The sequence below is a fragment of the Pavona decussata genome, unplaced genomic scaffold (genome assembly GCF_977016875.1).
Source record: "Pavona decussata unplaced genomic scaffold, jaPavDecu1.1 SCAFFOLD_102, whole genome shotgun sequence".
NCBI lineage: Eukaryota > Metazoa > Cnidaria > Anthozoa > Scleractinia > Agariciidae > Pavona > Pavona decussata.
In genome coordinates this window covers 3,688,349-3,716,318 of record NW_028145517.1, presented here as the reverse complement: position 1 = coordinate 3,716,318, position 27,970 = coordinate 3,688,349, and the positions used below count along the sequence as shown (strand labels likewise).

At 37.4% G+C, this 27,970-nt stretch overlaps 3 protein-coding genes across 3 annotated transcripts; 1 reads left to right on the top strand and 2 right to left on the bottom strand.

Moving 5' to 3' along the window:
* Position 1: 1 nt before the first annotated feature.
* Positions 2-4,040, bottom strand: LOC146471701 (uncharacterized). The gene is made up of 9 exons (XM_085120232.1): positions 3,910-4,040; positions 3,638-3,762; positions 3,268-3,394; positions 2,272-2,345; positions 2,035-2,080; positions 1,800-1,895; positions 1,254-1,301; positions 923-994; positions 2-847 (listed from the first exon to the last, which is right to left on the bottom strand). The coding sequence occupies exons 1-9, from the start codon at positions 3,922-3,924 to the stop codon at positions 836-838; spliced, it is 615 nt and encodes a 204-aa protein (XP_084976358.1). The 5' UTR covers positions 3,925-4,040; the 3' UTR covers positions 2-835.
* LOC146471700 (NF-X1-type zinc finger protein NFXL1-like) lies at positions 3,997-20,548 on the top strand. Its single transcript, XM_085120229.1, has 21 exons — positions 3,997-4,477; positions 7,114-7,220; positions 8,140-8,270; positions 8,512-8,581; positions 9,958-10,066; positions 11,082-11,243; positions 11,470-11,570; positions 12,986-13,100; positions 13,592-13,839; positions 14,111-14,201; positions 14,928-15,048; positions 15,156-15,189; positions 15,320-15,445; positions 15,818-15,915; positions 16,049-16,070; positions 16,190-16,321; positions 17,421-17,511; positions 17,730-17,805; positions 18,831-19,014; positions 19,395-19,535; positions 20,043-20,548. Exons 1-21 carry the CDS (start codon positions 4,132-4,134, stop codon positions 20,211-20,213), a joined length of 2,676 nt encoding a protein of 891 aa, XP_084976355.1. The 5' UTR covers positions 3,997-4,131; the 3' UTR covers positions 20,214-20,548.
* On the bottom strand, positions 20,411-27,970 carry LOC146471699 (protein FAM47E-like). Its single transcript, XM_085120230.1, has 13 exons — positions 27,836-27,970; positions 27,418-27,574; positions 25,903-26,006; positions 25,256-25,367; positions 24,522-24,596; positions 24,358-24,411; positions 24,062-24,093; positions 23,492-23,612; positions 22,529-22,582; positions 22,197-22,265; positions 21,949-22,077; positions 21,432-21,593; positions 20,411-20,845 (listed from the first exon to the last, which is right to left on the bottom strand). The coding sequence occupies exons 1-13, from the start codon at positions 27,901-27,903 to the stop codon at positions 20,636-20,638; spliced, it is 1,347 nt and encodes a 448-aa protein (XP_084976356.1). The 5' UTR covers positions 27,904-27,970; the 3' UTR covers positions 20,411-20,635.

Below are 27,970 nucleotides of genomic sequence, written 5' to 3'. Positions count from 1 at the left end.
CTCTGAACTGTCTTGTTTATTGCCTTTATTAATTGATAATACATGATCACTGTAATGGCTGAACTGTGTTTGGAACTGTCATCATAGTATTCCTACTCTTTGAAAAATTAGTTATAGGTTATTTTAAATACTGCACTGTTTTGGTGACTGCCATGGAAAGTGGCAATTTTTACATTAAAATCAGTGCAATTGCTAAAGCAAAGTAATTCAAACTACAAACGCTTCTTGGAAGGATCTTATTTAGGTTTCCAGTGCAAGAAAAAGTCTGAACAAACCAAACGAGTTAAACATTGATAGAATGATGTATTTTTTCAATCAGTGAAAGTTCCCCCAACGGGAATCAAACCTATGTCCTTCCAATTAGTTCAGATGCTCTACCACTATGTATAACTGTATCACAGACTGAAAAAATGCATCTATCCTTTTAATCACCAGGCTCCAGTTGTTCAAAGAGTGGATAACGTTATCCAGTGGATGAAATGTATTGGTTGGAGTCAGTTTTATCCACTGGATAGCATTATCCGCTCTTTGAAAAACCGGGGCCAGGCTTAAACATAACATCACATTTCTATCACAGAAGTAAAATATTGTCTTGTTCAGTATATCTGTTTAACCCACAATACTACTGACTCAGTCTGGGTATTAAATATGCTACTTCAACTAATCCTTGTTAAATAATAATATAATTACTTTTTTCTGTAGATTGCCAAGCTTCATCGGACTACTCTGAGGCCCGTAAAAGCTTTTCCAGAGAAGTCGTCATCTTGCATGACGAACAGCATAATTATGTATTACATGTAGCATCATTGGATTTTGATCCAATGGAAAGCTATCCTCATCCTCCGCCCTAAAACACAAAACAGACATTTTAAATATCACTACAAAATGACGGCTTCATTTAGACTCGCAAGAAAATGTTTACCTTGTTAAGATCTATGCCTATGTCCTCAAATTTGGTCAGCTTTCCACCAAACTTGTCAAGTTTTCTTGCTCTCTGAAATTAACAAGTAGAGTTTAAATGTGGTGGTTCTTCATTTGGTGTGAAAACACACTTGGATATTTGAGGGGCCTGGTAGAAAACTGGCGTATGTGATAATTTGGCCTTAAGAATCCAAATTTCTTCAAAAAACACTCCACCTTGGCCTACAGACTTGTTTATGCCAGATACATGAGGATGAAAAATGATTTTGAAAAATCTTTATTTTCAAACAAATGATTACATATAATTTGCTTTTTCATGTTATATAACTTACTGATTCTCTGGATTCTCTTCCCTTTGTGTCTTTTCGGTCAGCCTGAATCTGAAAACCAACACAAGTCACTTAAATTTTTAAATTGATAAGAAGTGTAGAGAGGTTGTATTAAGTTATTAATTGTGTCAATAACAAAATGCTTGAATATGATTGGTTCTTAACAGCCCATATTTAAATGCTATGTAACTCCAAAACTGTCCGATTTGACCTGTCTGATAACTAGAAGCTTGTAATATTTTTACGTTATTGTACTCCACTCAGTCCTATTACCATTACTAATAAAAAATTAAACCAGAATTATTCTGCTGTTCTTACCATCACTTCAATTTTAGGGTACCCTGCGAGTAAAGTCTCTTCAATCTGGAAATTAATGTATACTACTACATGCATGCCCAAGCTAGCCTGCGAATGTTTCCCCTCGCTCATCGCCGCCGGGGGACATCCCCTAGAGGTGATGAGCGAGGAGAAACGTCTGTTTTTGCAGGCTATGCCCAAGCTACCAGTTCATTTTCTTGGTGATTCTACAAGGAAAACCTCCAAGGATACCTGAGCTTTGATTCTTGCTTTCTCTTGTTCTTCCAACTTTCTTTTTTCCATCTGTTTTCTTCTTTCCTCTTGTAATTTCTTTTCTCTCTCTGTGAGCTAAAGTAACACATGTCACAAAAGTGGGGTCAAAATGATGCCGATGTAGAACATAAAATTATTGATTATAGTGAAGACAGCTAAATAATCCTGTGATGTGAGAATTAATGTTTTGCATGCTGATTAAGTCGAAACTTACAGGTCCAGAGTTGGAGGTTGCAGCATTCGGTCTTGAAGAAATAGCACTGCGAAAAAATTGTTAATTAAAATAATGAAAAGAACAACTAAAAATTGGGTACATATATACAAATCTTTATTTGGTAAAGCAGGTTAGTAAGCTGGCCGCAGCCAGAGGCTGAAACAAACGTTCTTGAGGACACAAATCGCAATTACTAAAAACCAAAGTTAAGGTGTGAGTTAAATGGCATATACTTACCTTAATTTCTCCTCTAACATTTGTTTTACCAACTGAATATCCTCATCAGATGAAAGAACAACAAACTCATCAATCTGGAGACAGGTTCAGAAAATTGAAACAAAATATTAGAGATTAATTGTTCAGTCAGTAACACAGCCATGCTCTGAAAAACAAATTCTGAGTTCTCCCAGGAGTCGAACCTATAACCTTTGGATTACTAGTTCAGATACTCTACCACTGAGTTACAGGAGACTCGTGAGAGTTGAGGCCATTAAACTAGGTTCATGTGACAAACATCCTGCATATACCCTGCTGGGATTTTAATGTGGATAAATGGTCTACGTCAAAGCTTAAAGAACCCTAGTCAGCCACACCTTTGTTTTTGTTTATATGCGAGAGTTTGGCTATTATATTTTATTTGGAGCATGTCGAAATGAACGAAATCACTGTGAAACTACTAAAGATAATGAAACATACTTTCAGGAGCACAACTTACAGTAAAGCAATAAGATTTCGTTTCACCATGCAATATTAATAATTTCGATGGCATCGAAAATGGTGGAGGCTGACTAGGGTCCTTTAAAGAAATGAGAAAAGAAATGTTGGGAGAAGTCAGATTTTCTTTTTCCAAGTAGGCCTGTGTTACTGACTAAAAAATTCATCTATAAAAACATAGCATCCCATTATACCCTAGATGAGAAGTTTAGTATACATAATTTCTAGACAATCATGACTATTTAAAACCACCGGTTACCCAAGAGCAGGATGAGGTGACAGCTTATTGATAGACTTACATAGAAAGAGACTACTAACTGCTGATATCGGTCAGTTGGTGAGGATTTAATTTCAAAAGGCAAAAAGGTACCTTTATTGTGATTCTCAAGATCTCCCCTATCTCCTATTAGCTTAGAAAAAGTAGGTAGAAAGTGAAAATATGAATTCAAAACAGTTGGCCTTTTTGGAATAAAAAATTATTAGGTGGCATCTAACAAAAGAGTCTTACTGTACATATACCTCAGTCCAACCCCAAAGAAGAAGAAACTGTTGGGCCTCCGGTAGGCTCCAAACTTTGGACGAAAAAGCTTTGTTCTCTGTTTTCACTCTGCGGTATTTTTCATCTTCAGGAGACTTGATAATGTTGCTAAAAATGAAAAATTATAAAAAAATAATTTGATAAAAAGACCAGAGTAAAACAAGGCTACAAGGCTTACTAATGTTAGTCCAACAAGACCATGTGAAGTTCATCACTAGGGGTATCCAAACTCCCCCCCCCCCCCCCGCCCCGCTTCCAGCCCGGAAACAGCCCCCCACCAGAAAATCAGCTGTTTTATAACTATACATGCTATAACAAGTTTTAATCAAACCCAAGGAAACAGCGATTTACTTTGCAAGTCTCAGAATTGTCTCTATAGCTTGTGTAGATGTTTCGCTATCGTGTTCTTTACAAAGCTCTTCCAAAGTTGAGATTAAATCATTCTCTCTTTCACCGTCCCCAAGCTTGCCACCTCCCTGCATGAAAACGAAAGTTTATTCAAAGAGAGACAATATAAAGATGTCCTTTGAAATATAATAAAGGAAACTTTCAAAGCACACATTACAGTCACATGACGATTATAATGAGAATTATATGCATAAAAAAAGACAGTTTTTCCGTACCGAACTTGAAGCCATGTTTTGGTGCGTAGATGGAAGGATTTGCTGTCCCTTTTACATGAAGCAAAACTGGACTTTGACAACCCGCTGGCGTTGTAGCTGCGCTGGCGCACACTATTTCAACAAAATATCGTCCTCGTGTGCGCCAACGGTTCGTATATTTCCGTGGATTTTTGCCATAAAATGAGATAACGCCGAGCTGAAAGTTCAAGTTTAGGAACAAAAATGGATAAGAGACCGTTATTTCTTGGTAAAGGCCGTGGGAGAGGCCGTGGTAGTGGGCAAAATAGCACAAAAACTTCGAGGCCTGATGGAGGTGCCGGTGGGAACACGCGATCACTTGCAAAAGGGGATTCCGGGAGCTCGAGTGCTGTAAATGGCAAAGGAAAATCCCCCAAAGCCTCTGAAGTTTCTAGGGAGAGAATGGAAAAAGCGGAAAAAATTAAGGAGTCTGCGAAACGATACATACAGAGAGCCGAGGACGAATTCGAAGAGTCTTCTGAGGACGAAGAAATCAACGACAGTGAAATATTGAGCAAGACGCTAAAGAACTACAGGATTAACTCACAAGGTAAATAAATTTTTAAACGTGCAAATACTTTGTTTTGTAAAATGTCTTTTTAACAGAGAATTCTGCTCATTGTGATTCGCTGCCACGTCATGTACAGTACATTAGTTCTATAAAATCTCTCCTACCAAAGAGTGATCAATATCTGAATTCTCCTTACATTAACAAAGTTTACAAGAGTAGACAAAACTGTCAACTAGGGGTAAATTAACGACATCTTGTAGAACAAAACAAAACAAAGAAACAAACAAAGGAAGTATTTAATATTTTACAACTTGCATTATGCCAGACCAGTGTATTTTCAATCAAAGGTTAGTAGGTGATCTGTTCTTAGTATGGGGTTTTTGCTCATTCACAGGTCATTCTTATGGCCTTTTCAATAATTCATTTGTTATCCTTTCTTTTTATTCTTATATTTGTGCTGTTAAATTGAAATAAATGAATAAAATGAAAAGAAACAAAAAACTATAAATGTTAAGTTCCAGTAAATATCCATACCCCCTCCCCCCACAGGAGGGATTTCTTTTAATTGTACAATAGGCCTTATCACGGTTTCGACGCCATTTTGACGGGTAGGCAAGCACCTCTGAAATAACAGTGTTTGTATGGGAATCCGATGTCAAATAATTTTCACAAAACATCGCTTCTGAAAAATTCATGAATTGGAAACTTTTGGAACTAGGGAAAGGATTTTAAGAAAAAAATTGGAGGGATCTAGCTGTGCCAGAAAGCGTCCAGTCGTGTTTTGAACTTTCCATAAATTTCCCTGTATTTTTTCCCGCGAACTATTTTTAGTAGCAGTTCACAGCTGGTTCGCTATACAGACAAATGTATGGAAATTTCAAAACACGACTGGACGCTTTCTGTCACAGCTACATCCCTCCAATTTTGTTCTTAAAATCCTTTTCCTAGTACCAAAAGTTTCCAATTCATGAATTTTTCAGAAGCGGTGTTTTATGAAAATTATTTGACATTGGATTTCCATATAAACACTGTTATTTCAAGCCTGTTTGCCTACCCGTCAAAATGGCGTCGAAAACCGTGATAAGGCCTATTAAGGATACTGTATTTACTTGAATAAGCGCCGCCCTCGAATAAGCGCTGCAGCTCCGGTGCAGTGCTTATTTGAGTATTTCCATAAGATGCTAAAATTACACTGTAATCGCTGCAATGCGGTTCTAAGCCAGCAATGGGAATTTATTTTCATCAATAGTGATGTTTTTCAGTTCGAAGTGAGTATATCTTTATGCTCTTTTATTCAGTTCTCTCTTCAAAATGTTCACGTTCTTCAGCTGTTCTTGCATGAAGGCTGTAAACTTCGCCGGTACGACAAGCCCAACCTCCCTCTTTCTCTTCCCTGTAACTGTTGCAGTAAGGGGATTGTCAACGTTTGCTTGTGCAATCAAAATGTTTTGGCTTTGTGGTATGAGCCTTTTAATAAGCGTCGCCCTCAAATAAGTGGCACCCTTGAATAAGCGCCGCACAGGAGACACGAAAAATTAAATAAGCGCTGCGGTGCTTATTCGAGTAAATGCGGTACTCAATGAAAAAAATAGTAAGTAATGAAATAAAGAAAAACAACTTGTATATACATAATTGATAACTTTATTTTCCCCTAATAATTAATAATTATGCTATTAACAATAGTTTATTGTTAGCAGCAAAAAGTAACCTGTATTTTAAGTAAGTCAGTAACATAATGTGTTGTTTTGTATGTAGAGTATTGTACTGTTAGAAATGTAGTTTAAATTGTTAGTAGTGTAAGCCAATAATAATAATTAAATAAAAAAGAAGGGATTTTTTTAAGACCTTCCTCCTCCTCTGGAAAGGGCAGAGCTGGGATATGGATGCTTTCTCAAACTACACAATACTTGAGGTATTCCTGCCAGAGTTGTCTACTATGCTTTCAACTGGAGGCATGCAGCTAAAAGAAGTTCATCTCCTGTTCATAAGAGGGTGACATATTGTAGAGATGTGTGCTGGGGACATGTAGTGGGGAGAGAAACATGATCTTGGTGGAAAGAGTGTTACAACAGCATCCTTAAAGCTCATTCCACACAAATTTTGCACCAGCGGCATGTCACAAAAGTTACACTTTCCTGATATGAGTTCTCTAGTGTAAATCAACTCTATTCAAGTCAAGATCAAAATGTTATTAGAATGAGAGTTTACAATAGTTATACTTTTGCTCCCTGGACTGTCAGCTGAGCAGATCTATCCCTTTGAAGTAGAACTCTTTTCAGTGCTTCTTACAGGGATTTTGTTAAGTACTTGATTAGGAGGGACCAAATATACCTTAGCAGGGACCACATGGTTGATTTGCTCTAAATCTTTTGTATACCATGTAAAAATAGCCGGGATGAAGCATAAAATAGGCAGGCAATGGTCCCTGTGTCCCTGCTCTAACAAAAACCCCGTTCTTACCTGGACTTTGTTATGGCCAAGGATTATCTTCTTCAGGGCAAGCATCACTGTTAAATGTTCTTTTTTTTGTTTTTTCTCAGCCAATCCTATGAGCTATCGCTAGTGCTTACCTTGGTGGCTGTCCCTGTGACAGTCAACTTTTGTTTTTGTTTGATCCCTACAGCTTTTTACACTATTTGTATTTATTACAAAAATATTTTTGCATTTCTTTCCAGATAATGAAGCGGACCTCAAGAAAGCTGCACAGTATTTGCTTGACTCATGTAAACCTGGTGCTAGTGTGTGTTTGATATGCATTGCTTCCATCAAGCATGTAGATGCTGTGAGTTTGGAAGTCTTTGATTTATCCATATATTGTTATGAAACTTAGCATAAAACTTACTAGCATTCTGAAGTTGACACATCATTTTACCTGGCGTTTTGGGGAATTACCCTTTGAAAACAGTGTAATTATCATTGTCATCAACACATTCTCAGCAACATCTTAACCCTATCTAAATTCCCGACATGAAAAGATGGATGACTGTCTGGGACTTTTCCCATCCGCTCACCTACCAGTGGTTTGGTGCACTGGTGACCAGTGGTGTCATCTCACAAGGAGAGTACAGACTTTGGGTGATTGAACTCTTCCTAGTCCATTTTATGAAAATAATGATGTCAACCAGGTTTCAGTTGACTGTTTCTATGCTTAAGCATTTGCATTGGCTCCCGGTGCGCTTCAGAAATATTTTTAAAATTACTTACTGTTTTTAACTTGTAAGTCTCTAAAACGGTCAGGCACCTAGCTACATCAAAAACCTACTGACTTGTAAGAACTTGGGCCGTGTATTAAGATCATTAAACAACCAGTTACTTGATGAGCCTGTGGCGAATTTGAAAACGTATGGCGATAGGGCATACTCTGTTGCAGGACTGAAACCATGGAACAAATTACCATCAAACATAAGGAAAACATCATCAGTTACCTTATTTGGAACTAAACTCAAGACTTATCTTTTTAAGGACACATATGATTTGTAATTTTCACTTATTGGTGCCTGATTTTGTTGAATGATTATGTAGTTTTTTAACCTAATTAAGTGTCAGGGCTCCATTTAAACTAGCTCTGCTAAATTGGATGCCCCTGGATAAATATTAAATTAAATAAAATAAATAAATAAATAAATAGTTATAGTATTGTAACGCGCCATGGACAATTGATGGAGTCTGGCGCGCTATAAATGTATTTTATTTTATTTTAGGTATGGAACTGCAGCCAGTGCTTCTCTGTTCTTCACCTTCAATGCATTCAGAAATGGGCAAGAGATGGTGCTGCTTACATTCAGCTTTCCTCTCAAGAAAATTTATCTCCAGCTGATCTGCCCTGGCACTGGTGAGTATGCTAATCTCTTCATCACTGGCTGTCCTTCAGAAGCTTCCTTATGACAGAATTGACAGCTATTAATAGCAGAAAGGTAGCTATTTTTTGTAATCTAGAACTGTGTGACTGTAGATTATATTTTAACCGTTGCACGGTAATTTGCCATTTTTTTCAATGTTTGCAGTCCATTTTACTTTTTACGTTTTGCTTTCTGTGTCAGATCAGTTCTTACTTTGTTCTCATTTCAATTTAGTCCCAAGTGTCGGTTTGAGTTCAAGCAGTCAGACTGCCCCACAAGGTACTTCTGCTTCTGTGAAAAACAGGTACCAACTTCAAATTCATCTGGACAATAGTATTCATTAAACTTATCGTCAGTAGATGAGCTTGGGGGTTGGTGCCTGAAAGACCGGTGGTGCCACAAGTGAAGTGAGCTGAGCGAGGTGCGAAACCATGGCAACCCTGTGAGCGGCAACCACCGGCACCGTCACACTGAAAGATCAGTGGAAATAAAACAGAAAGTAACAGCTGAGAATACAAATAAAAAATACTTACCACACACACGACAAAACCATACTCACCAAAGGGTGGGAGGGACTGGGAGCAACAAACTTGGAGAGCGCAAGCTCCAGCGAGTGAACAGATGCGAAATGAACTGGCACAAACGTGTGAGCTGTAAGAACCCAGGGGCCTGTGCAAAATGGAGTGGCTGCCCCCACATGCCCTGGCCATGCGGGCACCGCTGACCTGCACTCGCCGCAATTTTAACTTTGTCTAAATTATATTTAGCCACATATCCCAATTTACCGTTGCCCTAAGTAGGCAAAAGTATTTGATTAATAATAATTATTAATCAAAATTATTAATAATATTATTAATTAAATAATAATTATTAAAAATTATTAAAAATAATTATTAATCAAATATTAAAATTTGATTTCATAAAAATTATTGAAGGGGTGCACACAGAATAGGGTCCTAAGTGACTTTAATTTGATTTTTGATGTAAGATCAAATTCTCCTTTTGTTTCACAAGTGAATACAAGGCAGTTTGGAAGGAGAACATAGAAATTTATCAGAAGTCACTTGAGGCTTTTTTCCAGGAACCCGGTATTATAGTATGGCTAGTGTGGCTATAACCTGACATCAGTCACCCTTTTCAGGTTAGCACAGCTTTAATAAAAACATGCACTTCTGAGAGAAAGGAGTGTCCTTCTATCAGAAACAAACAGAGGAAGACTTATCTCTGACAGAGTAGCCAAGTGGCTCCATTTATATCATGCTGTACTTAACAAATCGATGGCAGTTTTCTATGGTCTATACTCTTAGAGACCATAAAATGACGTCAAAAAATGTTCAAAACTCAAGTGGAACCACGAGACGCAGGTGAGTGGTTTCACTGCCAAGTTTTGTACATTTTATGGCGTCATTTTATGGTCTATAAGAGTATACTATAGACCATAGAAAATTGCCTTCGATAATTTGCTTTTTACAATAACATGGAAAAAGTATGAGCGGAATTGGCTATTTTTCTCGTTGAGAAAGCGTGCGCGTTCCATTTGACGCCATTTTTGTTGTCTGTACTCTTATAGACAATAGCTGCGAGCCAATCAGCGCGCGGAAATTTGGACAGTTATTGTAAAATGCTATATTTATAACAGTGTGAATAATTTTTAACCAATAATGTTCGTACAATTTTCAGGAAAATCCGTCCTTTGATCCATGGCTGACTCCACATTCTTGTGGCCAGTCCTGTAGTAAGCCTCTCAAACCTGAATGTGGTCATGATTGTCTTCTGCTCTGTCATCCAGGTAATTTGTTGCCATTTTTGGTTCTTTCATGATCAGCGACAAAGAAAAAACTGTGAAAAAAAAAGAGGAACAAGGGGAACTGTTTCTTCACTGTTCAGACATTCAAATAACAGCCAAACCCTTAGCAGCCAGTAATGTTCTTTCCTCAAGAGCTTTTCTTGAAACTTGAATTATTCCCAGAATTGAGTATCAAGAATTAATTTGAGCAACAACACTACATACACAACAGTACATAATTGCTGGGTTAAGTTACTCAATAACTAATAAGAAGAGTTATAGATTAAACTGAGAAAGTAAAACTAATATTTACACTGAGAAGATAGGTTGACAATAAAGCTGGAAAAGACAAGAAAGAAAAAATGCATTAGATAATTAAATTACTAAACTAGGAGTCAACTTACATTCGCCCACTGAAACAGGTATCTTAAGGACGGTGCCTACTATTGTTACTGCGCATACCTTCTGCGCATCTAGAGATCCTCGGGTTTTCTATGGGTGGTGCCTACTAATACAGGGATAATTTTGCGCGGTTTAAAACTATACAGAGAAAGCAGAACTTAGCAAGTGCTTTTGGTATCTCAAAAGAAAAATTGGGGGTAGCCATGCATTTTTCAAAGATAATTAAGCTTCAATTTAGGAAAAAATCCCATACATATCTTTATATTTTTATTAGCGCTTTTTAGAGATATTATGGCTTAATTATCCCTGAAAAATGCGTGGTTACCCCCAACTTTCTTTTTGGATTCCAAGAGGCCTTGCTAAGATCTGTTTTTCCCGCATGGTCATAAGCCGCACAAAAATACTTTGGTAATTAGAAGGCACCATCCTTAACTAGTGATTTTAGTGTTTATTGACACTGTCAGTGAATTTAAGGAACATGAGAAAAAAAGCAACCTGCTCTTCTTAGCTGATTTATCTTGGTTTGGAAACTGTTAGTAGAAAATGGCTGGCTCTGTCCTCGTAAGGTATAATAGTACTTATTGTCACCTGTAACTTGCATTTGCTTCACACATAGGCCCCTGTCCTCCTTGTCCCAAGACTGTCCGTGTGTCCTGTCACTGTGGCTCACAACCACCTGTGGTTAGAAGATGCAGTGCTAAATCTTGGTCGTGTGGCAAGCCATGTGGAAAACGTCTGTCATGTGGTCATCATAACTGCGAGTCCCCGTGTCATTCTGGTATGAAATCATTGAATTGATACCGAATTCATTTGTAATCAATTTGCAAATAAATTATCAGTTTCCTTATGATGATTCAAGGTAGTGTCATTATTTTAAGGCTTTTGACTTTTTTGCTTACTCTTAACAACAGTTTTAATACTGCAAATCCTTACAATGGCTACCTAGAAAACCAATAACTAAAGGAATTCCCTGAAGTCCTATTTAGTCATCTCGTATTCTGCAGGTGATTGCTTGCCATGTCCAAAGGAAAGCTTGCAGAGCTGTCTGTGCGGCAAATCACAGAGTAAAAGACCTTGTGCAATTCCTGAGTGGCAGTGCAAACAGGTAAATTGGCTACTTGTATTTACCTCCTTCTTAGGCGTTTTTAATTAATTATATGCTCCAACAACGAGCTGGTTCAGTGGGCGTTACTTTTCTCTTTTTTCTTTCCAGCTTTATTAAAGAAATAAAAAACGTGCCGAGTGCATTGTTGAGTTATATATTAAGCACGCGGGAATTTTTAAGAACACGAGAGAAGTGCAGAGAGCGGCTCGTGCCTCTCTGCACTTCTCGAGTGTTCTTAAAAAATTCCCAAGTGCTTAATATTTAACTCAACAATCCACGACGAACAAGTTTTTTTATTTCTTTTATAAAATATAAACAATCGCAACTCCTCAGACACGTGCGAATTTTAATGAATCAACATCAAGTTTCTCCTTACACAAGATAATGCGTAATTTAATAGCGCATGCGACAGGGCAATCAAGTAAAAAGTCAAACTGTTTTAGTTTTTTGTCACGTTGTAAGCAAGTTCAAGAAGTTAACTCCAAGTCAAGTTTAAGTTTGAAGGTGTTAAGAGACAAGTTGAAGTTAATTAAAAGTCTGGGAACATCAGTGCAAAAGACTGTTATTTGCGAATCGCTGGAGTGACAGCGCATTCTGTCTCTGAATTTCTCAGATTTTTCACAGGCAAAAAATCTGACGTGTGCTCCGTGCATATGTACAATTATAATGCACCCACCATATGTATGCTTCGTGCATTGTGGAGTTGTACAGAACTCAGTTTGACTAATCACAGTGCTTGTTTGAGCCTGGCTATTTTATAATGGTCAATTAATAAATTAATTAATTAACAACAAACTATAAAATAATATGAAAGAAAGAAATTTGGAAAGAAAGACTAAAAGGGTTAGAGCGAACTGGATATACCCATGCGAGGCGCAACCCAAACCTAAGAAAAATCAAGTAAAAATTACAAACTCATGAGAACACTAATAAATTTAACGCAAAGATTACGAACGGTGGCACTGACAGTCACGGGAGAGGAACCAGGTGGAAGGCACGTCTATGTCAAAGGTGGTATCTAATAAGGTAAAATAGGTAGCACATAGAAAATTCTTAAAAATACTTAGACTGGAGAATTTGTCAGGAGAGGCAAGATTGGAGATAGTATTCCAGGGTTTTACAGTTCTGTTGAAAAACGAGGCCTGAAAAGTAGTGGTTCTGCAGTGAGCAGGTATTAACATCAGAGTAGGGTTTGGAGTGTGAGAACGGTCATGCAGGACAAAATTAACAAATCTGTAGATCCAAAGATACATGTACAATAAAGAGAAAGACAATATCTCTGATTTCCGTGTTATAGGTTAGTGGTAATAAACAGAGTCAACAATCATTGTTTGTACGATATTGGCTGGTTCATGTGGTTTAGCTTGTCAAGGGGTTTCAGGTCTGGAAAGTTTTTCTTTTCTAAATTTTGACAGGTTTGTAGCAAAGTCTTGTCATGTGGCCATCACAGATGTGAGAAAGTGTGTCATGCGGGCACCTGTGGTGACTGTCCCAGAACAGGCAACAGGAAATGTCCATGTGGGCAAACTTGTGAGTATAGTGTACACAATGTAATAATAAATTTGGTAAATTATTCTTTGATCAATGTTTAGTTCACTTTGGTCTACACACCTGTCATAAATGTGTTGCTTTATAAATAAATAAACCCACAGACTGCTGGGTCAAGACTACCCATCCAGCTCCCCACATCATTAGAGTTGCTTATATGAGAGAAAAGAAGATTGCCTAATGATGTACAAACTGGCTTATTAATACAAGTATGACTAAGACTAGAGGTGAAAGGACATATAAATTATTTCTTTTTGCATTTCACTCACAAGTGGTTACTTACACTGCAAAAAAGGCTTAACCAAAAGCATCTTGCATTCAAAGTTTTTTCCCTTCCATGTGCTTCAGTTGCATTCTAAACTGAAGCCATAAATAACTTAAAATCAAAGAATGTGAAATGAACTAGTCTTGTTGTTTTTGTACATGTCTCGAGCTCATCTGCAAATGTTCCTGCCAAATAATCTCTCTTGCAGCTTTGTCACTTCCCTGTACTGAAGACGTTCCAACTTGTGGCAGCACATGTGACAAGCCATTAGCTTGTGGCAGACATCAGTGCACTCAGCAGTGTCACACTGGATCTTGTGGAATCTGCCGACAAGTGGTTACCAAGACTTGCCGTTGTGGCAAACGACAGAAGAATGTCTTGTGTTCACAGGAGTTTTTGTGTGAGAGCAAATGTCTTAAAATGAGGCAATGTGAACGGCATCCGTGTAAACGGAAGGTAGTGTTGATATTTGTGGGTGTTGCTGTATTTGACGCTAAGACTGCTGTAAATAAGCAGTTGTACATTAAATCAATGTTTAAAGCTTTGGAAGCATGAGTTTGAATCGTCTTCATGTGTTTGTAGTTAATGTTTTTTTTTTTTCTGGTGTTATGTTCACACTTCTCACATGAAGAGAAAATCTGTTGTCCCAAATACAAATCTTGAGTAGGAATACTGAATTCTGCTCACTACTGTAAGTTTTAAATCAACTTCTCTTCTTACATTGCAGTGCTGTGATGGAAGTTGCCCCCCGTGTGAACAAATTTGTAACCGAAATCTGAATTGCCGGAATCACAAATGTCCATCACAGTGTCACAGAGGTATGAGCTTAAACTAGTACTTGAAATTATCTTTTTTGTAATAAAAGTTAAAGTATGGTCAAAGAACTGTGCCTAATGTCATTGAATGATGCATAAAAAGCTCTCTTGTGTATTGTTTGCACCAGTGTGGTTAATTATTTCGTAGAATATTAGTTGTTGTTGACTAAGTGTGCGCACTAGATGTGGAAGTGTTAGCTGATGTTGTTCGCACACCGACTGGTATGAACTTTGAGGTCAACATATGAACAAAAAAATGGGCAATATTTCCAACCTCATTCTCAGGGTCTCTCTTCTTGTACTTCAGTGGATGTGAAGAAGATAGCCTGAGTATCAGGTTTTTTAGAGTGGAGTGGTGGAGGAGGATAGGAGAAAGAAATGAGGAAGGCCTGATACTTAGGTGAGGAAGAAGAAATATCCCGAGAATGACATTGCAATCAATATTTCTGGACGTGGTACTTGGTCATTAACACATAATAATGATAATTTCTTTGTCTAACCAAGAGAATACAATTTTGTGCTTTGGAAAACTAATTAAAAGTTAGATTTTTGGACCATTCATGAAGCCATGCATCCTCGGAGAACCAGTGGCAGATAGTCGGGTTAGGAGGAAGTCAACACTAGTCTGCCCCTGGTTCTCCAAGGATGGTAGCCGTGCAGACTGCGCAATCACTGTGGACCATGTGCAGAGCACAAGGAACAACCATTGATACCATTGTGTTCTTGTAGGTCATTGTTATCCCTGCCCCCTCACAGTGGATGTTAAGTGTTTTTGTGGTGCTACAGTACTCACTTTACCATGCGGCAGAGAAAAAGTCACCAAGCCTCCCAAGTGTGCTGAACTCTGCAGGTACCTGTAATTTGTGAACTCAAGCTGCTTTGGATTCCTTATCTTTTCCTTGGTTGTTATTTTTAGAATTTTCTTTAACATATTTTTCAAACGTTAATTTTTGATAGCCATCCACCAGATTGTCATCACACTCGTCGTAAGGTAAGGATCAAGGAAGTTAATTAATTGTTTCCCTAATAAGTTGTGGTAATTATTATGATTTTCCAGCTTGTCCTGTCCGGTACATAACATCTCTATCTATACTGCAAAGTCTTATGATTCTCTTTTGTAGCGTCATCATTGCCATTATGGTTCCTGTCCTCCATGCCGCCAGCGTTGTGATCTGATGCATCCTTGTGGGCATGCCTGTCCTGCCAGTTGCCATGACAACAAACCGGATCCCTCTAAACTAACAAAGGTTTGTCCACATTTTCACCTGGAAATAAACTTCAGTCAGCCTAGTTTTTTGTCAAAGTGAGCTTTGTTTCCACCTACCCCTCCCCTCCCTCAACTAAATGGTAATTTTTGATCATCTTAGGTACCTTTAGTTCATTGCACATGGGATCTTCAAATTGGAATTGGGAGGAGGAGGAGGGGGGAGGGGGAGGGGGAGGGGGAGGGGGATTCAGAAAACTGAAGGATGACAGCTTTCTTTCAGTGTATCTGTTGACATAAAGTCCTAAGGAGTTTTGACCAGGATTTTAGTACTACATGCTTACATAATTATATATTTTTACATGTTTTGTGTAGCACTGGTCGCAGGATTAATGTTTTTTTTGTTAATTTTTAGCCCTCAGTGAATGGATGGCCATCTGCATCTAATTCTAACTCAGAAACTGCTGAGCTTATTCCAGTACCATGCCCACCTTGCATTGTACCAGTTGAAATGTAAGTTAGTAACATTAAGTCATGGTGCTCATTATTAATTTGATCAAGTTCAATCTTTTAAATCTTTTAAAAATTAAAATCCTTAAATTAACCTTGTTTTAATAATTGGAGGCTTTTATACTTGTCTTCCCAGGAGCTGTTTTGGGAAGCATGAGGTTTGTGTTGTGTGTCTTAATTTTATGTAAAGTGAAAATTTTAGATTGATTTTGTGGTAAGTCCTAGATCCTTATTATAATAAGTGAGCTGGTGACAATAATTTGTTTGTTACATGCAGATCAGCTCTCTTCCTTGTCATACTGCCAAGCCATTCTCATGTGCTCGACCCTGCGGCCGTCAGTTGTCATGTGGCAACCACACATGTCAGTTCGAGTGTCATGTTGTCAGTAACACCATAGATGACCAAGAGGTATTGTTAATTGTTTTTAAATAATTTATGATTACCATTTAGTGTGAGTAAACATCAAAATTGCCCAAGACTTAGTGTTTCTTTACAATACTATTTCCAAGGCTAAAAGGTTATTAATAAAAAATATTAAAAACCAAACGTTTTTGACTAATCAAGTCATCCTCAGGGTAAAAATGCTGTCTGCTACATGCATAGTTTACATGCTTTAGGTGATTCCCGATGGGAACAGTTTCGCTACTTAACAATTAGACGGCAAGCTCGAGGTAAACTATTAAAGGCGATAGAAACTGAGAGCGAGCCGTCTAATTGTTTTAGCATACCTCAGTGATCGATCTATGAAGCAAAAAAATCTCTTTTTTTTCATAAATTTTGATATATTTGTGCAATGATGCATGCTAAATTGCGCGCACTCTGACAAACTGCCGTCTATCGATCGATAGATGGCACCTGTCGGCTGTGTAGCCAATCAGATTGTGCGTTATGCGACATTTGGTCACTGAGGTATGCTTAATAAGAATAGACTTGTTTGAAACACTTGTCTATGTCTTGAGTGTTTCCTTAATTCAATTCAATTTTATTTATTTGCCACACATAAAGAAACAAAATTGATGACAAAAAAAAAAACAGACACTAGGGTAATACAAATTTTAAGTTGCAATGAAGAAAGAAAATATATATACATAATATTAATAATAATAATAATAATAATAATGATAATAATAGTAATAATAATAATAATGATAATAATAATAATAATAATAATAATAATAATAAATAAATAATAATAATAATAATAATTTTTTTAAGTGTTTCCATTGTGAGGAACAGAAGTTTTAGTATTTAGATTGAGGATTTTATGGATAGTAAATAGTTAGAATTTAATTACTAGGATCTTTATGATTAGGAGTTGGGATTTTAATCGTAAGGACTTTGGTCGTTGCATTGATTGGCTACGGCTGGCCACCCAATCATTGTTTAGGATATCTGGGCATCCAGAAGTTTTTACTGCCATTATAATGAAGTGGCAGGGGTTTCCAAATACAGTATAAACCGATTGCATCATGACAGTCTCAACTTGTTTTATTACTCTTGTCCATAGGCTGGAAAGGAATGTCAAGTTTGTGAGGAACCTTGCTCCAAGTCACGCCCAGAAGGATGTATTCATGATTGCCGTCTACCATGTCACAGAGGTAACAAAAAATTGCAAATTATTCAAAAGTTAAACTTTTGAATAATTTGTTCTAATTTGTCCGCAAAACTTTTGGAAGGATTGGTTGTTATTCCATCTTCATTCCACAGTTCACTGAAAATTAATTTTTTTTATAATACTCACTGAGAAAACAAAATGAAATGTTGCCATTATTTAAAATATTAATATCAATCTTATTATTGATTGACTGTTTTTCAGGGGATTGTCCAAGTTGTAAACAGATGGTGAAACTTCCGTGTCACTGCCGGCTGATGATAGTTTATGTATCTTGCAGGTATCAGTCTAGCACTTTCTTTTTGTTTGTTTGTTTTTTTTTTTGTTGTTGTTGCCCCACAATGTAGCTGAGATCAGTCACAAAAATTCCATGCTCATAATTTGCACCTATAGTAAATGAAGGGGTCTTCCATTTCATTTTACAAGCACCCCTTTTCTCTAAAGCAGTGCTTTGTTGTTTATATAAAAATTCATGCAAATTTATGCATACTGATGTAAAATAATGTAAATATATGCAGATTTTGAGACATTAATTTCCCTCCTTCTCTGTCTTTCTGCACTATCGTCAACATTGCCTACTGATGATGCTAAACTCTAAGTACTGTCCATCAACAATCCACCTTACCGAAAAAGATGGTGACTGATACCTTTACCCATTATTCTTAGCATACGAAAACACTAAAAACATTCATAAAAATTTACAGAAAAGTTCTATATGTAAAATCTTCAAACCTAGGATACACAACATTGTTAGTACAGGGGGGGTGAATTTCACCAAAAATGTGGCTTTCTATGTGCCCACTGGCTGTGTTAGGTTCATAAGGCATTGTCGGTGGTAAAATGTACAGGTGCCATCTTTTTCCCTATTGTGGATTGGAGTGCTACGTAGAATATGAGTTGCACAATGCATAAGATGACTTTGGGATGTTTGGCTTGTTTTTCACTTAAGGCTAAGTTTATACAGCTATTTCAATTAACATTGTCAGATCAAAGTATAAAGCTATAAGACAAGACCTCAAGATTCTGTGGATTTTTATGAATAAAGTCATCAAAATCAGCTATACCTCGTCTGTCCAGTGAAGACATACGATGGCGAGCCATTTGGATGAAAGAAATGTTAGGATGTCAAATGGATGAGGTGGCAGCCTCTTTGAAGATGTCTTTAAGCTTTAAGCTTTGATCCGACAATGTTAATGGAAATAGCTGTATGTAGCTTAATGCACTTGACTTCTGATACACAGTCGCTGGTAACAGTGGTGAGATGTAAGTATAGTTTTATTCACCATGTCTTTGATCTACCCACAGTGAGCTCACGTCAGCAGATGAACAAAAACGCAATGAGCTGATGTCTTGTAAGAATCAGTGTCCAAAGAACCTGGCTGTCTGTGGTCACCGCTGCTTCTCCTCATGCCATGCTGGCCCCTGTCCCTCCCCTGAGAGTTGCAGCAAGAAATCATCTGTAAGATGTCCTTGCCGTCGAAAAAAGAAAGTAAGTTTTTCACCCCAAACTCATGTGAAGTAATTGAGCTTAAGCTTGCATTTATTTAGTAGTATAGTAGCTCACTATGCACCAGAGCAAATCATTTTCAACAGTTTTCTTTATAATCAGAAGACATGGGAAATTTTGTAGCCTCCTTAAGGGAACTTGATGAGTTGCTTTGTTTCACAAAGTTTTTATTAGTTCATCTATTGTATCAAAGATCGTGGCAGATAAGCTTAGTAATACATGTTGTCGACTATGTACCATATTGTTTTTCAGAATTTTCCATGAAATAATTACTTTAAACAGTGCTTCAGCTAATGAAATTATATGCTGAAAGGTACCATACCATTATGTCTTACAAGTGACTCGTTGTTTCTTCTTGTAAGGATTTCCCTTGCCACATGGTTCAAAAAGGTGAGGCTAAATTAGACTGTGATAAAAACTGTGATGCATTCAAAGCTGATCAAGAGAAACTGGCCTCCAAGGAGGAAGAGAACAAAAAGCAAGAAGAACTTAAAGCACAGCAGGTCAGTAATATGTTATGAGAGAGTTTGCACATCAGGACAGCAGAGACAATCTGTTGTCTAATTTGCCTTCCTCTCGTTACTGTTGTAAACAGCCATAGGTTCGTGATTTAAACAGAAGATTGCATTAGTTACATTTAAGGATATTTTACAGCCCCTTTTCCTGTGCTGTTGTTTTGCATAAGCTCACTGTTAGTGAGTTTATGCAACAGGACTGCAGAGAAAAGAGGACAGCAAAATGTATTGTGTTAATGTAACAGCTACATATAATAATTATTATACAATTCCTAAATGCAATTTGAAGCAACCTGTTGTTTAAATTGTGTTAAGTAAACCTTGTTACACAAAGGACTTCTTTTCTCTGCTGATGTAGGTGGCCATGTGTTTTGTTACTCAGAATTAAAATCTTTTTTCTGCAGCTTACTAATATCTAAATGTATGCATTGTTCGTTTCATATATTCACTGCCATTTTTATTCATGTCAACTTTCCTGGCTATATTATCTTGTAGGAGGAACTTGAGAGGTTTGAAAGAAAACAGCGGGGCAAGAAACGAAGACCAAGAAAACAAGTGGAGGAGATAGTGGAACCATCATGGTTTCAGCAGCACATTTTCACTATCCTTATGGCGTCCGTAGCAGTTGGTTTAATTGCAGGGCTATTCTTAATTGCAATGGACTGATAAAAAAGTCTTCATTCCCTTGAGGTTTATTTAAACACAATGCGCTTTAACTTCGATGTCTTCCAATCATGAATTTCTTAGCATTCTTTCAAGGTAGGAAAACCTTTCAAAGAGATAAGTCCAAACTCTTGGGAGCAAATTTAAGACTTAAGTACTGCAGCAGTAGATTTTCTCATATTCTCCAAGAAAGAATCAAATTGAAAAGTTTTAAATAATTTATTTACAGAAATAATTTTATTCTAATTTACAATAAATATCATACTCTATACACCTGTATTTACAAAACTATTTTGCAATTGAATTGCCACTTTAAAAGAATAAAATGGGTTTCTGCAGTAAGTTGTTGGCATTCTTTTCATATCCTTTCCTTGAAGTTAAAGTTGAAACTTTTCAATCGAGTTTTAACGTTGATGTGGGTTTGATCAAAATACATAATTTTGTGACGATCCAAAGTGTGTATGTTGAGTGCTAATGGAGCGGGATTTCTTTCTTTCTTGTGTTTCCTCTCCTTCTGCTTTAGATTGTTCTTGCTGGTCAGACACGGCCTCAAGAAATTCCGGGACTCTGGTGTTCTTTTTGTCAATAAAATCTTTAAAGGCCTTTGCTCCGTGCATGGTCGAGAGTACATTATCCTATGGAATGAGACAAAATTTTGATCAGTAGGAGTTCATGTAAGGTTAAGTTGTATCAGTCTTTTGAGGTACAAGGGTTTCATGTCTCACTTTGACAACCTTTCCCCCCCTCCCCCCCCCCCCCCGGGCCTATACAGGGACATGTCACTGGATGGGGTATGGTGATTGGCTCCTCTGCCCTGAACAGCGTAATATAATTTCAAGTGAGTCTGTCCTAGACAGGGTATGGCTGCAAGACTGTCGCAGAGTATTTAGCAATTCGAGATCACAGACGTTTATCTGTATTTATTTAGCAGGTCAGCAGTCAACATTAGATCATTTTCAGGACTACATATTAGCGCAATTGTTTTCAGTATCTAAATAGGGTTGGTATTTGAGGTTATTTTTATCCTAAAAAGGGTCAGGGTTTCAAACCCCCAGCGGCACCACTATACCCAAACCGAACATGGGTCAAGTACCCCCCCCCCCCCCCCCAATCCAGGCTCTTTCCACAGTGCTTTATCCAAGACAAAACCTTACTGTACTGCATTACTACTGTTACAGCAATACACTGGAATACTAATAATCAGAAGTATTTTCAGCTTACCAGTTTCTGACTTTTCTTCTTGGACTCAGACAAAGTCTTATCTTGTTGCTCCTTGGGATCCTGTAATGGCTCATCCTTTGGCCGAGCTTTCCATGTGCTAGGACTCAGGTACCATGCACCATATTTAACCTTCACCCAGCTGGGAACATACTTGCATTTAGCCTAAGATTGATTCATTAACATCCATTAATTAGTATTTATAAATTATATGTGGTCATATAAACTAAGACAAAAAGGCAGAATCACTGAAATTTGGATTACAGTGCCATTCACAGTCTTCAATTTATTAATTGTTAAAGTGTTTTGATCAAACTTTGACCATCAAAGTCACAAGTAACTCCATCATTACTGTCCCTTTTACTACTGGTATCAATGTTATTGCCATCGTTATCATCATTGATCATTATCTTCATGCCAATAGGTGCATAAAGGTCCTACATGTATCGTATTAGCCATTGTTTTGATTTTAACTTGATTTTGCACATGCAAACAGAGTTTGCTCCTACAGTCATCTTACCTTATCCTTCTCAGCTTCTGGCACTTGTCTTGTATCACTTGGTTTTGGTAATGGTGATCCAGTATTCATTCTCAGCTCAGGTGGAACATTAGTAAGCTCAACTACGTGTATGGGTACTGACAGGGCAGGCTGCAGCAAAGAAACACTTTATGTTAGAGAGGCTAATATGTAATGTAAATGATACTGAACTACTATTAGCACAAAAGAACTATAATTGGTACATTGCTTGCATTTCCATTTGCACATACCTTGGTCTCATATCCACTGGCAAATAAGCTCATTACTGTTGATTCCTCTATGTTGTTGCTTTGGCCACCCTTTTGGAGTAAAATTTTTTAGAAAATTTCAAAACGTACAATATGGAAGGGGAAACTGAGTTCTTGTGGTGTAAATAAAATAATAATATTATAAATATTAAATCCATTGCTGCCTTCTGTTTGACAATTTACATGAAACAAGATTGTTAAAACTAATAATATTTGTTTATTTATCACTGTGGTCACTTGTGGAGTAACTGTTAATAATACATTAATACTTATCATCATTCTAGTGCCAGCTTAAAATGTCTACTATCACTTACCAATCCTGCGACCCACTCACAGAATTCCTTTGTCACTTCTTGTATTCTTGCATCCTAAAAGAGGAAAAAAGTTACACTCTTGAGTTTGAGAAAGCTTATGGTTTACTCTCTGTGACCCTCACGTGACAATTAAACAATGTAAAATGTGTAGACTTTCAAGGAAACCATGATAAATTGTTTGTATGACATTTTCTACTGCCAAGTTCACATTGAATATGTTGAATCTGGATTATTTCAACACTTAATTATATTATCATACAATGTAATTGTCATACCTTTGTACCACGTAAATTATTGTAACTTTTGATATGTATTTCATCAACTGAATAAAGACTATTAATAATATTAGTCTTGATTCAGTTGAGAGGTGTTTTTCCTGCCATGTTAAATTTGTAATTATTACAAACAAAACTTAGCAGGACAAACATCTCTTGAAGATCAGTTCTAATGTTTGTTCATCAAGAAATGTTGAACTGTGTACCACTGGCTCAACCTATTTAGCCTCTGCTGTTTTTAATAATAGTTCCTGAGGTGGGGGTAGGACATTGATAGTCAAAACAAAATAATATAAAAGAAACACTACTAAAAAAGCTATGAAACATCAAACGGCATACACTGTATTCCACATTGTTTGTTATGTGCAATTCCTGAAAATATCCATACTCCCCCCACAGAAGGCTTTTTGTTTTGCACCCCCCATCCCCCCAGGAAATCCCAGATTAGCTTCATACTTTGCTTCTCAAATTTTGACTTTTAAGGTGCCCCCTCCCCTTACATAGAAAAAGCTTTACTTTGCTTTATTCTGTACTATTTAAAATTCTTATGAATGTTCAAAGTCAGTGTAGGCACATTGTATGCCCAGCGGCCCTTCTCCCCACACTGAATATTAGACAATTGTAATGAAAATGCCAGCTACGTATTAATTATCAAGCCTTCATTTTAATAATGACTGCATGTTGTTACCGATGTTGGAGACTCGGCTTTTCGTCGACTGGCTCTCTTGCTTTCTTCTTTCTGAACCTCTTCTTGCTTGGGAAGCCATTTGTATGTGAGTTTTGCCTGATCCTTATCAGAATCAGGAATTCTGTCAACCAAGAAGAGTAAAAATTATTGTTATTCACAATAATAAATAAATATTATTATAGATTATCGCTAGCAAGCCAGTGAAAGCTGACTGCAATCATGCAGTGTTTATCATTATTTTGTTATTTATTTATCTTGTGTATAATATTAGTAAATAAATGCATATTGTATTTATACCCACTTCTCTTGCCCAGGATATAATTTGCAGAAAATTAACCAGGTCTTTAATTCCTAGTGTCTCCTCTGTACATGTAACTGTGCAATTTATTATAAGCAGGGTCACTGATGATTAGACAGCCATCACGTGAAAACAATCCAATTCTTACCCCAAAAGCAAACACTCTTGCAATTTCTGACTGGATTTTTATGATTTGATGGCTCAACTGGTAAAATATGTTTAAAAAATGTTTTTATTAAAATGTGAATAATTAAGATGACAAAAATCCAAACCTGATTTTATCTGAGTCTCCACTTTTTACAGACTGCAAAAGAGCAGAAAAGAGGAATTCACTGTCATTGAAAGAGTTAACAACTGCAGTCTACTTACAGTTGTTCCAAATTAACAAAAATGTTGGCTGGGGGGAGGGGTGGGGGTAGGAAAGGGGAAGAGGAAAGGGATAGATCAATGAAGGCTACAATAATACTGGACAGATCAGAATTAATATAATCACTTTCTGTCAAACAAATTTATAACCAATCAGTCATGTTAGTCATTAATCACAAAGTAACTTAATGACAATTCTCACGTCATCCTGAACAACACTGTGTTTGTCTTCCTCGGAGCCTCTTTCACTTTCCTCCTGCAACACATGAACACGACAATATTTTATCCACTATCTGGTAACGAGAATTCTTCAGCAGTTTACACTGCAAATTAGTGGATAATTGCTTTTACCAGAACAAGTTTTACCTGTATGTCATCCTCTCCAGTTTCACTGTCAATGTTCATCTCTGGATCAAGAATCTCAACAACGTCTTCAAATACCTTGAGATATTATAAGAACAAGTATCCATAGTAAGATTAAAGACAAGTAAAAACTAATGACAAGAAAACTGATGTTTTGGTGACATCATAACGCCATTGTCAAGGTAATTACAAAAGTAAGTTGTGGGTCTTAAGACATCTCTCACATAAATGAAGATGTTGAGACCTGCAAAATAAGCTATAGTTTAGGGGTATACCTAATATACACAAGGATTGGGGCGTTTTTGAAGTTTTAAATTTTTGCGTTTTAGGCCATTTATCTCAAAGTCATAACTTTGCTTATTCATAATTATATCAGTTATGAAATACACTCATGAGTAGCTTTAAAATGGTATATCATACATGGACATTGAGTTTGTAGTCTTGGATCTGGAGAAAATGTCGTTTCGCTTTGTCATTAAGTTAAAGGGTTAAATGGCATCTGCTATAGTTTGCATGGTAAGGAATGCTTAAATCAATTAGACAAATACTTTTATTAGCCAAAATCAAGTCTGATTGCATGTTTAGACTTGGTCTCAACTGTGCCATAAACAGCATCCTGACTGCACCAAACAATCAAACTTATTTGCATTCCCTAAGGGCATGAAAATACCTCAGCATAATTTTTGGGAAAAAAGTGCTCAGCTTATGGGATTAACAATTTGAGAAAAGAGACTTACATCAGGAGGGAGTGATTCTTCCAGATGTGGAAACAAAGCCAATGGATGCTGTGTCAGGTTGAACTCTATGTCGTCTACACGACCTCGTCTTTGTTGTTGAAGAGGAAGCGACCTGTATGCCAAAAATGAGAACTTAATGGCTGGCTCCAGGATAGCCTCTGATATTTATCCCCCTTAATTATGTGAGGTACATAGCCACCAAAACTGCAGTGGTTTGAAGGTGTGGACATTAGTATGGACCTTCAAGGAACATGTGCAAGTCCATTGTGTTTAAGTTATAATAATAATTATTATTTGTAGACTGCTTGCAGACTTTCCCCTTTTCTCTTAAGCTCGATCTGTCAAGGGTTAACGAATCTGTCGAGCACAAACTACAATAGCTAGGGGTTTGAATGAGGTAACAGACTGCAAGCAGCTGTCCAAAGTTATTGTCTATAGGGAGTTAGAATTATATTCACCCAAGGACCAGAATTACAGTCAAACTGCTTTTAGGATCAGCACATACACGACACATTCTTGAACAATGGACTCTAATCACCTGCTACAACATAATGTGTAGTTGGGCAAACTTACAATGAGTTCCATATAGTAACTAAGGCAGACAACGAGGAAACACAAACATACAGATAACATTTTGTGATTCTTACTTTGAGTAACAAGCTTCATTCTTTGTGAACCTTGTTTTTTCTTTTCTTGGATCATTGATAGTTTCATCTGAATCAGTAATATGTGGCCCTAATCCATTATGAGTCTGAAAAAATATGGAAAATATATGGGTGTTGATATGTGCATTCAAATGGTACTTTAAAATGGCAATATCAAATAAGCCTTTCTAAAGGTAATGTTTTGAGATCTTAAAATGGATTAAAATGAAAAAAAAAAAAAAAAAACAGCCTAAAATATTAAGATAGTGTCTCAAACCACCACAACAAAAACAGAAGAGCAACAATGTTGCTCTTCTGTTTTTGTTTCATGGTGATCTGAGGCTTGCAAGAATGATTTTATAAAACAATCATGCAGTTTGAAGTTTGATTCACCGAGAAGTATGCAAATCTCAATTAATCAAACTTTAAATCAATAAATCAATTGTAAATATTATTTGATAACCATCAAGACCACTTCAGTTGACAGACCACGTACTATACAAACAGAGGATGGTAAGCCTATGACCCGGGGGGGGGGGGGGGGGGTACTCCCGTATATAAGGTATATAGGTATGTGCCGCCCCAAAGGGTATGGTTTTTGAGCCGTTTTGGTCTGAAATAGGGTATAGATTTTGACAATTACGGTCTGAAATCGGGTCGGGTTCTTGGGGCGGGGAACATTTACGAAAGCTTACAAACATATTTTTCTTCTCAGTACGTAACTGCCGAACGACGAACTGATAGCGAGAAAAAGAAATAGATAAACTATGTCATTCCAGCTTACTTTTACTCCTTGCGTCAACTTCCGTTCGGCACTGATGCATAATTATCAGGTCTGAAAACGGGTATGAATTTTAGAGGTCAGGTCTGAAAACGGGTGGGGGAAAATGGCATGTTTAGGTCTGAAATAGGGTCGGGATTTGAAGACCCGGGCGGCACACCCCCACCAAGAATTCCGGGGAGTAGCCCCCCCGGGGCCTATGATAACAGTGAAGGCAGGACACACCTCTAGGGGGTGAGACACATATATGCTGTACTGGTATGTGCCACTGTGAAGGGTATGTTTTTCAAGCAGTTTTATAGTCTGGGATGGGGTATAGAAATCAGAGAGTTTTGGTCTAGAATGTGGTATCACTGAGAATAAAATTGGTATCAAGTTAGGATAAGGTATGCATTTTTGGTGTCCACCCTATAATAGGGTACCCTGCAGGCAGAGATCCCTTCCGTCCTCCTAGATTTTTCTAGGAAGATGAATGGGATCTCTGCCCGCAGAGTAGAATGGGGTGCCATAATGTGGCTGAATGTGGTTTGGCAGAGGGTAAGGGTTTAAGAGTCCCAGTGGCACATCCTTACCCAAAAATCCACTGAGTACCCCCACCCCCTACCCTCCTCTCCACCTTCTCTGGGCTATGCCCATATCACCAAAATAATTTCTGAGGTTACTGTGCATGTACGTCTGTAGTGTGTTCACTTGGTTCATAAATCATTGAATCTGAAATTCATGAATGTAGCTCTCACGTTTTTAACATAATTGTAATTAGCCTCAGGAGGGAGTCCATCTCTAAAGTCGTCGCTTCCTTTCTGTAAAAATGTCCAAGACGAGCCAACAAGTGTCTCTGAGTTTCCCCTGAGCTTCCTTGGCTTGATGTACTTTGTCTCCAGTCTTTCTTTGTACCTGGGTAACAAATAAGGGAGATCAATAAAATACCTGACACTCTTAAAAAACTAGTGCAGCTGAGAGTGATGATATCAACGTTATAGTATTAAATAGCAACATGCAAACATGTAAGCTTATGTACACCGACTACACCTTCGAACGTGCGCGCATAACTATACCAGTTAAGCTTACAAATTCAATCAGATCGACCCTATATCTTCATTAAGCAAAACTAGATTTATTTACTAAAAGATATAAGCACCATAGGAGTTTACTTACCATGGTTTAAGTCTCTTTTTCTCGTCTGTTTTGGTCTGAACCAGAAGGAGGTCGTACTTATGCGCCATATTGAAAACTGTGGGCTTAGCAAATTTCCATGGCAACGAGATAATTCGTGACCAGTTCCTCGCTTAG

What these genes read in the sequence shown, in the direction of transcription:
- LOC146471701 (XM_085120232.1), bottom strand. An exon ending in ACAATTCTGAGACTTGCAAA is followed by an intron (nt 3,395 to 3,637) that starts GTAAATCGCTGT and finishes TTTCATTTTTAG; the next exon opens with CAACATTATCAAGTCTCCTG. An exon ending in GAAGAGAATCCAGAGAATCA is followed by an intron (nt 995 to 1,253) that starts GTAAGTTATATA and finishes TGTTAATTTCAG; the next exon opens with AGAGCAAGAAAACTTGACAA.
- LOC146471700 (XM_085120229.1), top strand. Translation starts at nt 4,132, where the DNA reads ATGGATAAGAGACCGTTATTTCTTGGTAAAGGCCGTGGGAGAGGCCGT. An exon ending in GCTGTTTTGGGAAGCATGAG is followed by an intron (nt 16,071 to 16,189) that starts GTTTGTGTTGTG and finishes TGTTACATGCAG; the next exon opens with ATCAGCTCTCTTCCTTGTCA. An exon ending in CCGTCTACCATGTCACAGAG is followed by an intron (nt 17,512 to 17,729) that starts GTAACAAAAAAT and finishes ACTGTTTTTCAG; the next exon opens with GGGATTGTCCAAGTTGTAAA.
- LOC146471699 (XM_085120230.1), bottom strand. Translation starts at nt 27,903, where the DNA reads ATGGCGCATAAGTACGACCTCCTTCTGGTTCAGACCAAAACAGACGAG. An exon ending in AAAAAGAGACTTAAACCATG is followed by an intron (nt 27,575 to 27,835) that starts GTAAGTAAACTC and finishes TTTGTTACCCAG; the next exon opens with GTACAAAGAAAGACTGGAGA. An exon ending in ACAGTGTTGTTCAGGATGAC is followed by an intron (nt 24,094 to 24,357) that starts GTGAGAATTGTC and finishes GCTCTTTTGCAG; the next exon opens with TCTGTAAAAAGTGGAGACTC.